General features: G+C 41.9%; 2 protein-coding genes across 2 annotated transcripts; both read right to left on the bottom strand.

Moving 5' to 3' along the window:
• Window positions 1–715: 715 nt before the first annotated feature.
• LOC306829021 (protocadherin gamma-A12-like) lies at window positions 716–3,463 on the bottom strand (the record flags this gene model as incomplete). The annotated part of the gene is made up of 1 exon (XM_079351839.1): window positions 716–3,463. Exon 1 carries the CDS (start codon window positions 3,128–3,130, stop codon window positions 716–718), a length of 2,415 nt encoding a protein of 804 aa, XP_079207965.1. The 5' UTR covers window positions 3,131–3,463.
• Window positions 3,464–5,072: 1,609 nt separating this feature from the next.
• LOC306829432 (protocadherin beta-15-like) lies at window positions 5,073–11,434 on the bottom strand (the record flags this gene model as incomplete). The annotated part of the gene is made up of 2 exons (XM_079352474.1): window positions 5,073–6,952; window positions 10,876–11,434. The coding sequence occupies 2 exons, from the start codon at window positions 11,432–11,434 to the stop codon at window positions 5,073–5,075; spliced, it is 2,439 nt and encodes an 812-aa protein (XP_079208600.1).
• Between the last annotated feature and the right edge of the window lie 1,001 nt (window positions 11,435–12,435).

Below are 12,435 nucleotides of genomic sequence, written 5' to 3'. Positions count from 1 at the left end.
ATGGTCCTATTTCTCTACAATATTTAACACATTTGGGAGCGAAAAGAAGCAGGAATTGGCAGCAAAATGCGAAATACTGGACTACAAATCCCAAAAGTAAATGAGGTAAGAATGAAACGGGTATTTTAAGGGATGTTGATTATGGGAGTAAGACCAGAATTATAGAGACAACGTATTGACAGTAACATAATTCATTAACTTTGGGTCATTTCTAAAAACACAATGACAAATGTACTTTTGGTAGAAGATTCAAACGTATCAAAGTATCTAACGACTAGGTTATGGGCTATTTCTTAGTAATGACATCAGAAAATGTATACTTAAAAAGCCCCATCAGAACCAGGTATAGTACACATTTAGCATCTTTCTGAACAATCTTACTCAGAGCTAAAAGTCTCATGACCGATAGCGACTGGATTCATTTGAAGGTCACTCATGTAAAAAAGGAAGAAGTAACTATCATAAAGATGAAGTAAGTATCGAAAAAGTGCAGCAACAGTCACCAAAACAAAACAAAAATCGAGAAAGATTCAACTGTCACATGCCAGCCTCCCCTATTAATTATTCTGATTTTTTTTTTTTTTTGTGAATGGTGGTAACCATTATGTTTCAAGCTAATACCAAAAATTGGAAAACAAAATAAAAAAATGAAGTAATTTTGGCACTGCAAAAAACGTGGGAAATGATTAACGTTCTTTTCTTAAAAAGAAAAAGTTTATGTGTTTGATATTCCTACCTCAGGAGAATCATCACAGTCTCCAAAAACATCAGCAAAGTCTGTCGGGCTTTTCCTCAGAGTCTGGTCAGCAGGCAGTGTGTTGTCATTGTAAGAGGACACGAACTTAAAGTCACTGGTTCGAGACCCTGTCGTCAGGTAGGCGTCATAATTGTAAGCGCTGCGTAAAGTCCCTGTGCCGTCAACATCTGCGTAATTAGGAGGCAGATAAGCGCTGGGGATGGCGACTGCTCCGTCAAACAACAGTCTGGGCTTTCTCCTGCGACAAAACCTCACACCCAGGATGATGATGATGAAGGTCAGAAAAAAGGTGGACACACACACCAGCGCGATGATCAGATAAGAGGTCAGTTTGGAGTTCTTCTCGTCATAAGAAATGTCCTTCAGTTCTGGCACCTCAGCCAAGTTATCAGAGATCAGTAAATACATGGAACAGGTGGCAGACAGAGAGGGCTGTCCGTTATCTTTCACTGACACAACAAGGTTCTGTTTCATGCTGTCAGACTCAGAAATGTCCCGCTGGGTCCTGATCTCTCCACTGTGGACACCAATAGTGAAAAGACCCGGATCAGTGGATTTCACTATATAATAGGACAGCCAGGCGTTCTGTCCGGAGTCCGCGTCCACCGCTATGACTTTGGACACCAGAGAGCCTCCGTGTGCAGCTTTGGGGACCAGCTCGGTCATGAAGGAGTTGCCCTCCGGGGAGGGGTACAGTATCTGAGGAGAGTTGTCATTCACATCTGATATGACCACACTCACGGTCACGTTGCTGCTGAGCGGAGGAGAGCCGTTGTCTCTGGCCATCACGTGCACCTTAAAGCTCCTGAACTGTTCATAATCAAACGACCTCACAGCGTGGATCACCCCCGTGTCTCCGTTCACTGACACATAGGAGGACACTGGGGCACCGTTCACCTCACCGGATAACAGAGAATAAATCACTGTACCGTTCTGTCTCCAGTCGGGGTCTCGAGCACTAACGGAGCATAAAGTGGAGCCAGGTTTGTTATTTTCACTCACATATGCGCTGTACGACTGTTCCTCAAACACAGGTGGGTTGTCGTTGATGTCTGCTACAGATAACTGAACAGTTTTAGAGGAGGACAGAGGTGGAGAGCCCTCGTCAGTGGCAGTGATTGTAATGTTGTAATCAGACACTAGTTCACGGTCCAGCTGTCCTGTGCTCACCACAGAATAATAGTTTTTAATAGAAGGAACCAACTTAAAAGGGACATTTTGCTGAATGGAGCAGCGCACCTGTCTGTTAGACTCAGAGTCTCTATCCTGCACATTAATGATGCCCACCTCTGTACCAGGTGGAACGTTCTCAGGTATGGGGTTAGTCAGTGATTTCAGAAAAATTTGCGGGGCATTATCGTTGACATCAGTGACATCAATAATCACTTTTGCTTCTGAAGAGAGACCATAACCATCTTTGGCCTCAACAAAAACTTCATATTTTACTCCCTCTTCAAAATCGATACTACCTGCTACACTAATCAGTCCAGTTTTCTCATCCAGTGAAAAAAGCGTTTGGGATTTATCAGATATTCGACTAAATTCATAGGTTACCTCTCCATTGATACCTTCATCTGCGTCAGACGCGCTCACAGTGATAACTGGGGTGTTGATAGGGGAGTTTTCCGCTAACGTTGCTGTATATACGGACTCAGTGAACACTGGGGCGTTATCATTAGCATCCAGTACAATGACGTGTATGACTACAGTCCCCGATCTTTGAGGAGAGCCTCCATCCACAGCTGTGAGCAATAATTTCATTTCCTGCTGCTCCTCTCGGTCTAACTCCTTATCCAAAACCAACTCACCGTATTTACTGCCAGCACTTGTAGTCTGAATTTTGAACACAAAGTGAGGATTCTGTTGCAAAATGTAGTTCTCGACTGAGTTAGTGCCAATATCTGCATCTTGTGCTGCATTAATACGAAACTTGGCTCCATTGACAGCTGATTCACTAATTTCTAGCTTTATAATATCCTTCGGGAAAATTGGTGCATTGTCGTTGACGTCCTGCACCTGCAGAGAGAGCCGGTGTAACTCCAATGGATTCTCTAAGAGCAATTCCAATTTCAGAACACACAAAGGCTTTTCTCCACAGTGCTCCTCCCGGTCAATTCTTTCAGAAACGTACAAATCTCCGCTGCGAAGGTTCACCCCGCAGTACTGTTTGTCGTTGCCCTCCATGTCAACACGAGCTTTGCGAGCAGACAGTCTGCCAACCTCAAGGCCCAGATCCCTGGCGATATTTCCAATGACAGATCCGCGCTTCAGCTCCTCCTGGACAGAATAGCTCAGATCTCCGTGTGTGTAATGCACCACGACAAAGAAAAAGACAAAGCCGCAGCTCCGAAGAGCGCCCTGTTCAAACATCATCCTCACAGAGTACCCTTCAGGTTAGAACACGGTGGTTTCGAGCATTAAATCACCTTATTGTTTAACCGATGAGCCGGCCAAGCATTTGTAGTTGGTGTTGAAGGCTACAAAGACCACAGGGATGGTCGATCGAAGTAGTGGGTGGTGTGCAAAACAGCCTGAACATCTGACTCCTTTGCTGGTCTATAGTGACACCGTGAGTACAAGTAAAACATAGCACTTTATTTTGAAATCCAAAGGAAGTACACTAAACTTGAATATTTGAGAAAGCAGTTATAAAAGCTATCATGAAGAAGTTTTAGGAGTCTGTCCTTCTCTTATTCAACATGAGATGTTTGTACTTTGCACTCAAAGAGGAAATGGAATAAATCTAAACTAAGTATTTCAAGGTGACAACTAACGAAAGAAGGAATGAGAAAAGAAATGTCAATGTGAAATACGACAACAGACTGTTTCTGTTTAGTTCTCAATTAAAAAATCTAATGAGCTTTCATCCTGCAGTCTAACCTCAGGGACACAAGCTCCCACACTGGTCCATATCTCAATTTATCTTTATCCAAAACTATCAGATACTGTGTTTAAATCAAAACACGTTATCAACATATGATTCGCCACTTTTATGAATAATTCCTTTTTGAAATCAAAAATCTGAAATCTGCATGTCAGTGGAATTGAACCATATAAAATTACACAAATGGAGACGAATGAATGAATTCATATTGACGGTAATAGGATGCAATGCAACACAGAGTTACAATTACAGATTAGACAAAGACTTCCACTTTCACATGATGTGATTATTCCCCTCAAGTAAGGCACATTGTCGAGCAATGTTAATATAAAACAAGGTCAAATTTATTCCAATAAAAAGAGTTACAGTCTAAAACACAACAAATCCTGATCTGAAGTACCAAACAACAACATGTGTTATTTTAGACAGAAAATGTACCCAAGGAGCAACCTGGCATTTCAGCACCAAGGACAGAGGCAAAGAAAACGTGATTCAGCTCTTCTCAATACACAACAGGGGCTCAATCAGTGCAGAGTAAACAGTAATACCAAAACGTGCCGGAACTGGATAGCTATCTTTAAATTTAGTGTAAAAATAACAAGACATGAACCTTGAAGTTTTCAGTAAAGAGTACCAAATACAGAATGATTAAGTGTGATGAAAATGTACAACGAAAAAATGGATTTTTTAAAAAGCCTTATGTTCAATATAAAAAATAAAATTGGTAATCAACAAAAAAGACATCTTGCACCACGACTAAATGCCACTAGCTTGAACTCGTTCAAAGAGTACAGTAAAAAAAAAAGAAAAAAATCCTCAAAGCTTTCAAGAGCAATTCCAAGTCAGACTGAAATATGTGACGTCTGCAGCACAGCAAACGGAAATATGAATCTTTAATTAACAAAAAAAACCCTAAACTTCTAAGAAGAGTAAAACTACAGGAACATTGTGTACACCAAACACAACAAATGATAAAATGGTCTAAAAATGAAAGGCCAACATTTATCTTTGATATGTTCCAATAAATGCTACTCAATTAAGAGAACACGAGAAAAGACCAACCCGAGAGACCTTAAAATTAAGGGAATTCAACGTTTCCTTTACAAAACCAAAAATATACAAAATACTTAATGTTTCTTCTTTGCACATGTTTCTACTTTATCTGTTATATCACAATAGACTGTGGAGAATAATGAAAAAGGAGACCAAACTGATTGTAACCTCCTACAGTTATAACCTGAACGCTTCAATGTTACCAAAGAAGAAAAGCATGACAAACAGGAACCTCAAAGAGCTTGTAAGAACTTTTAGATTCAATTGAATAAGCCAAGGATAAAAACATGCACAAATTGAAAACTCAGGACCAGATGAACCAAAAAGCAAACCTGGGGACTTTCAACGAAAGCTGGAATGATTACTGCTGCAAGAGATCTAGCGATGATTAACACATGTTCCTACCTCAGGAGAATCATCACAGTCTCCAAAAACATCAGCAAAGTCTGTCGGACTTTTCCTCAGAGTTTGGTCAGCAGGCAGTGTGTTGTCATTGTAAGAGGACACAAACTTAAAGTCACTGGTTCGAGATCCTGTCGTCAGGTAGGCGTCATAGTTGTAAGCGCTGCGTAAAGTCCCTGTGCCGTCAACATCTGCGTAATTAGGAGGCAGATAAGCGCTGGGGATGGCGACTGCTCCGTCAAACAACAGTCTGGGCTTTCTCCTGTGACAAAACCTCACACCCAGGATGATGATGATGAAAGTCAGAAAAAAGGTGGACACACACACCAGCGCGATGATCAGATAAGAGGTCAGTTTGGAGTTCTTCTCGTCATAAGAAATGTCCTTCAGTTCTGGCACCTCAGCCAAGTTATCAGAGATCAGTAAATACATGGAACAGGTGGCAGACAGAGAGGGCTGTCCGTTATCTTTCACTGACACAATAAGGTTCTGTTTCATGCTGTCAGACTCAGAAATGTCCCGCTGGGTCCTGATCTCTCCACTGTGGACACCAATAGTGAAAAGACTCGGGTCAGTGGATTTCACTATATGATAGGACAGCCAGGCGTTCTGTCCGGAGTCCGCGTCCACCGCGATCACTTTGGACACCAGAGAGCCTCCGTGTGCAGCTTTGGGGACCAGCTCGGTCATGAAGGAGTTGCCCTCCGGGGAGGGGTACAGTATCTGAGGAGAGTTGTCATTCACATCTGATATGAACACACTCACGGTCACGTTGCTGCTGAGCGGAGGAGAACCGTTGTCTCTGGCCATCACGTGCACCTTAAAGCTCCTGAACTGTTCATAATCAAACGACCTCACAGCGTGGATCACCCCCGTGTCTCCGTTCACTGACACATATGAGGACACCGGGGCACCGTTCACCTCACCGGATAACAGAGAATAAATCACTGTACCGTTCTGTCTCCAGTCGGGGTCTCGAGCACTAACGGAACACAAAGTGGAGCCAGGTTTGTTATTTTCACTCACATGTGCGCTGTACGACTGTTCCTCAAACACAGGTGGGTTGTCGTTGATGTCTGCTACAGATAACTGAACAGTTTTAGAGGAGGACAGAGGTGGAGAGCCCTCGTCAGTGGCAGTGATTGTAATGTTGTAATCAGACACTAATTCACGATCCAGTTGTCCTGTGCTCACCACAGAATAATAGTTTTTAATAGAAGGAACCAACTTAAAAGGGACATTTTGCTGAATGGAGCAGCGCACCTGTCCGTTCGTCTCAGAGTCTCTATCCTGCACGTTAATGATGCCCACCTCTGTGCCAGGTGACACGTTCTCAGGTATGGGGTTAATCAGTGATTTCAGGTATATAACTGGAGCATTGTCGTTCACATCAGTGATATCAATCATTACTTTAGAATCAGAAGAAAGCCCATAACCATCTTTGGCATCGATTCGCATTTCATATTTAGAACTACTCTCGAAATCAAGCGCCCCTTTGACTTTTATCTCACCAGTTTTACTGTTCAGTGAGAAAATCTTTTTAGCCCTTTCTGAGATTCGGCTAAAATCATACGTCACCTCCCCGTTGACGCCTTCGTCTGCATCTGTGGCACTTACTGTGACAACTACAGTATTAAGGACAGAATTTTCAGGTAGAGTCGCTTTGTAAACCGCCTGGTCAAACACAGGGGCATTATCATTAGCGTCCAAAACACTCACATGTATATTAGCTGTGCCTGACCTTTGTGGATTGCCACCATCAACAGCAATCAGAAGAAGATTTAAATCATTTTCTTTTTCACGGTCCAGCTCTCTGTCCAAAACCAACTCGACATTTTTGGAACCATCGGTGTCGTCTCGAACAGATAATACAAAGTGTTCATTGTTTTGCAAACTATATTGTTGAACAGTATTTTTTCCGACGTCCGCGTCGTGTGCTTCATTAAGTCGATATCTAGCTCCTTTGTCGGTCGATTCTCTTATCTCCAGCTTAATTACTTCTCTTGGAAAAGCAGGTGGATTGTCGTTTACATCCTGAATGAGAAGTGCAATGCGATGAACCTCTAAGGGATTTTCTAGTACTAATTCGAATTTAAGCATGCACGAAACCTTCTCCCCACACAGTTCCTCTCTGTCAATCCTTTCCTTGATGAGAAAATTCCCAGTTTTTAGATCAATATCGCAGTAATGCTGATCACTTTCCTCGGTATTAATACGGGGTTTACGAGTAAGCATGGTCGCTGTTTCCAGGCCGAGGTCCCTGGCAATATTTCCAACAATGGATCCTGGCCTCATCTCCTCCGGCACAGAATAGCTGAGGTCTGCATTGCTGGTGCGGACGAAAACAACAAGACCGCATAGAAACATCAACGAAGAGTGTCCATTTAGGTCCATATTTCCAACCAAACGAGTAACCGATCATTAAGTTGTACTTCTCTTGGATGTAAATAAAACCCAATGCTGAAATGAATGTACGCGACGTTTTGACAATGACAGCTCTGGATAAAAGCCTACGATAACTCCCTTTGCTGTGGGTGGAGAAACAATCTTCCTCACATCCGCGAGTGAGCAGCGACGCCGTGAGTGCATTTGGAACATTGCAAAACTAGCTACAACTGGCTCTCACATATGACCCCATAGCTTCCAACATCAAGACTGATAATCTACACGTAATGTTTTCACGTAAAGGGCAAATACTTCACTGGGAAGTTTAGGAATTGGTCAAATGTGCGTTTAAAGAGAAAACCCAATTCAGCACCATGGACAGCGTTTGAACTTCAACGTAAACCCAAGAATTCCCTTGCTCAAGACATGCACAAGAACGTAAATGACAAACCAAGGACATTAAAATTAAGTGATTCAGGAAAATGTCACAATCTTTTCAGAGTTTGAATTGCCAAACGTATTCTAGCATTTTGACAAAAGCATTTGAAATTATTTTTTTTAAATGAATTCGATGTAGAACAGAGCCTATATGTTTACTGTTAATTATTCGCTTGTTAACTACAATGGACTCACGAAACTTGGGCAATATTTGAAGGAGACAAAAATACGTAATGTAATGTCCACATTAACAAATGGGCCTTAATTTTGTTTTCAATTAAGAAAATGTAAGACGTGATCAAATCTGAAAACAGTCGTTCACAATGCATTACAGTTCCTGTATAGACATTTTGTTTCTTGCGTATATGCAGAGTTGGTCGGAATTTTATTTCTAAAGAAAACTAATAAGAACTGATTCTAATTTCATGTTTGCTACTTCAAAGTTCACGCACATCACTAGAAAAAACTGGTAATATGTTAAAGAAAGCGAAAAACGCAATAAGCGGAGTGCAGTCAGTCATTCTAAAATGCCATTGTTAATACACAACTGAAAGCTGGTGATGTAAGTAAAGAACGACAGAAATATCTTTACATGAAAAGCTTGTAACATGAACAGGGTGTCCTTTAACAAGTGTTTAAATACAACATAATGACAAGAGCGTCCTATGATAGCAAACTGCGCTCAGAAGTAAGAAAATACTGACAGTGCTTTCTTTACGAGCAAACAATGATGAGAACGGTATGGATTGTCATGATGAATTGGACGACAAGCCTCACATCCGAGCTGATACGGAACAAAAATATATTTGAAAAAAGATCAAGTCAAAAAACCCAATAGGCCATGATGCTATCTAAAATAAATATGGCAGCACATTAATAAAAATTACAAAGTTCAAAGTATGATTGAAATGTGTAACTACTGGACATTAACTAATGATTGTAAATACACAGATAATCGGGGGAAAAAAGTTTGAAGTCGATTAAACTGTAAACTCTGCCTCATGTAAACCAAAGAATAAAGAAGTTCATCAAAAGTCATGACTAATGTGTTTCATAGTTTACCTGGTTGAGTAACAAAAACGTGAATGAAGAGTGAAAAACTGCAAACTGTAACTGTCAAATGTTCCTACCTCAGGAGAATCATCACAGTCTCCAAAAACATCAGCAAAGTCTGTAGGACTTTTCCTCAGAGTCTGGTCAGCAGGAAGTGTGTTGTCATTGTAAGAGGACACGAACTTAAAGTCACTGGTTCGAGACCCTGTCGTCAGGTAGGCGTCATAGTTGTAAGCACTGCGTAAAGTCCCTGTGCCGTCAACATCTGCGTAATTAGGAGGCAGATAAGCGCTGGGGATGGCGACTGCTCCGTCAAACAGCAGTCTGGGCTTTCTCCTGCGACAAAACCTCACACCCAGGATGATGATGATGAAGGTCAGAAAAAAGGTGGACACACACACCAGCGCGATGATCAGATAAGAAGTCAGTTTGGAGTTCTTCTCGTCATAAGAAATGTCCTTCAGTTCTGGCACCTCAGCCAAGTTATCAGAGATCAGTAAATACATGGAACAGGTGGCAGACAGAGAGGGCTGTCCGTTATCTTTCACTGACACAACAAGGTTCTGCTTCATGCTGTCAGACTCAGAAATGTCCCGTTGGGTCCTGATCTCTCCACTGTGGACACCTATAGTGAAAAGACTCGGATCAGTGGATTTCACTATATGATAGGACAGCCAGGCGTTCTGTCCGGAGTCCGTGTCCACCGCTATCACTTTGGACACCAGAGAGCCTCCGTGTGCAGCTTTGGGGACCAGCTCGGTCATGAAGGAGTTGCCCTCCGGGGAGGGGTACAGTATCTGAGGAGAGTTGTCATTCACATCTGATATGAACACACTCACGGTCACGTTGCTGCTGAGCGGAGGAGAACCGTTGTCTCTGGCCATCACGTGCACCTTAAAGCTCCGGAACTGTTCATAATCAAACGACTTCACAGCGTGGATCACCCCCGTGTCTCCGTTCACTGACACATAGGAGGACACAGGGGCACCGTTCACCTCACCGGATAACAGAGAATAAATCACTGTACCGTTCTGTCTCCAGTCGGGGTCTCGAGCACTAACGGAACATAAAGTGGAGCCAGGTTTGTTATTTTCACTCACATATGCGCTGTACGACTGTTCCTCAAACACAGGTGGGTTGTCGTTGATGTCTGCTACAGATAACTGAACAGTTTTAGAGGAGGACAGAGGTGGAGAGCCCTCGTCAGTGGCAGTGATTGTAATGTTGTAATCAGACACTAATTCACGGTCCAGCTGTCCTGTGCTCACCACAGAATAATAGTTTTTAATAGAAGGAACCAACTTAAAAGGGACATTTTGCTGAATAGAGCAGCGCACCTGTCTATTAGACTCCGAGTCTCTATCCTGCACGTTAATGATGCCCACCTCTGTACCGGGTGACACGTTCTCAGGTATGGGGTTAGTCAGTGATTTTAGATATATTACTGGAGCGTTGTCATTCATGTCAATAATATCAATGACTAAAGTTGCGTATGACGCCAATCCTAACCCATCTTTAGCACTAATCTGCAATTCATATGACGATTCTTTTTCAAAATCAATAGACCCAGCGACCTTAATCTCTCCTGTTTTAGAATTCAGGGAGAAAACGTGGTTTTCATCTGAAACATCGTCAAATCCATAAGTTATTTCACCATTTAAACCTTCGTCTGCATCAGTAGCACTGACTGTGAGAACTAAAGTATCTAAAGGAGAGTTTTCAGGTAGACTGGCTTTATAGACAGCCTGACTGAATACTGGTACATTATCATTAGCATCCAGTACAGTGACGTGAATGACTACAGTCCCTGATCTCCGAGGAGAGCCTCCATCAAATGCAGTAAGCAACAATATGAGCTCTTTTTTGTCCTCTCTGTCTAATTCTTTGTCTAAAACTAATTCACCATATTTTCGGCCACTCCCCTTTGTCTGGACATTTAATTTGAAATGGTCATTCTGCTGTAAAGAATATCCTTGAACAGAATTTTCTCCAATATCTCCATCGTGTGCCTCATCCAGTAGAAAACTCGCCCCCTTAGCCACCATTTCACGGATTTCAAATGTAAGCGACTCTTCCTTAAACTGAGGTGAATTGTCGTTGATATCTTGAACGCGGATTTTAATACGGTGCACCTCTAAAGGATTTTCCAGAACGAGTTCCTGTTTCACAACACACGATGCTCGTTTCGCACAAAGCCCTTCTCTGTCAATCCTTTCTTGTACGATCAAGTCTCCTGTGTTGAGATTCACCCCGCAGTACTTCACACTGTTATCCTCGGTGTCAATGCGAGCCTTCCGAGCAGACAGTCTGCCAGATTCAAGCCCCAAATCCTTCGCGATATTTCCAATTACAGATCCACGTTTCATCTCCTCCGGGATAGAGTAGCTCACATCTCCATAAACGAGGAGGCCCAGAAAAATAACAGCAAGGCCGAAATGCAGCGTGAAGGTGCTGTATCCCATTGTTGCTACGAGAAAGACCATATACATACAATAACCCTTAATACTGATCGATGTTTGATTCCTAATTAATCCAGCAAATCATAAAGACAGAGCAGTCCAACACAAAGCGTGTTTCGTAAACTGCGGTATGAGAGCAGAGTCAGACTTTGAATTCGTTGAGACAGAAGGGTGGAGAATGACCGTGCCCTTTCGTTTGCTAGTATACACTGACACCATGAGTATTTGTCAGGTATAACATGGATACGTTTGTTTCTCTTTTAATTGAATTGTATATTTTGTGTTTGTCTCACATAGAATATTTCAAACGTTGTGTCGAAGAGCAATGTTTTTTGACTCCAAATAGGTCTATTAAGTGTTTTCAAACAAATATATATTGACACGACATGCTCACCTTAAACTCACTGAGATATTTAACTTGAGTACTGTAAGGATTCTGTCAATTCAGGGGACAGGTCAACATTTTAAGACAGGTAAAGCTATCCTTGAACGCAAGGTGATGGAACCGACAAACAAAGTTTTCCACACTTCGACCTCGGACTATTTGAAGTTTGCTTTAAACAATCCGCTTTACTTTTGCCAAGATCCAAAAACACCTTAAAGACAAATGCACCATTTTCACACGAGTCACAGCATGGTCTACTTAAACATGAAGGGCCTTCCCACAAATACAATACATGGCCAATCTCAGCAACAGGTGCATCATTGACACAACACAATTAACATAGCAGCTTGATTTGATTAATTATACTACGCATCCCATGAAGAATAAAACTTGATCAGATTCAAAGGAGTCGCAGTCCAAAAGAGACATTTCCAACAACAATGGAGTAGGGCACTGATATACTTATTTTAAAACCATGAGACGAATACAAATGACAGTTTTATACAAATCTATGAACTAACAAATGTTCTGACACCAGATGTGAAAAAGGGGAGGGGTTGATAAAAAAAAAAATCAACTATCTCAAAAAGTCATTATGATATTCAAAATACTTAGGATA

Source organism: Symphodus melops (assembly GCF_947650265.1).
Source record: "Symphodus melops genome assembly, chromosome: 9".
Lineage (NCBI taxonomy): Eukaryota > Metazoa > Chordata > Actinopteri > Labriformes > Labridae > Symphodus > Symphodus melops.
This window is presented reverse-complemented; position numbering and strand designations above follow the sequence as displayed.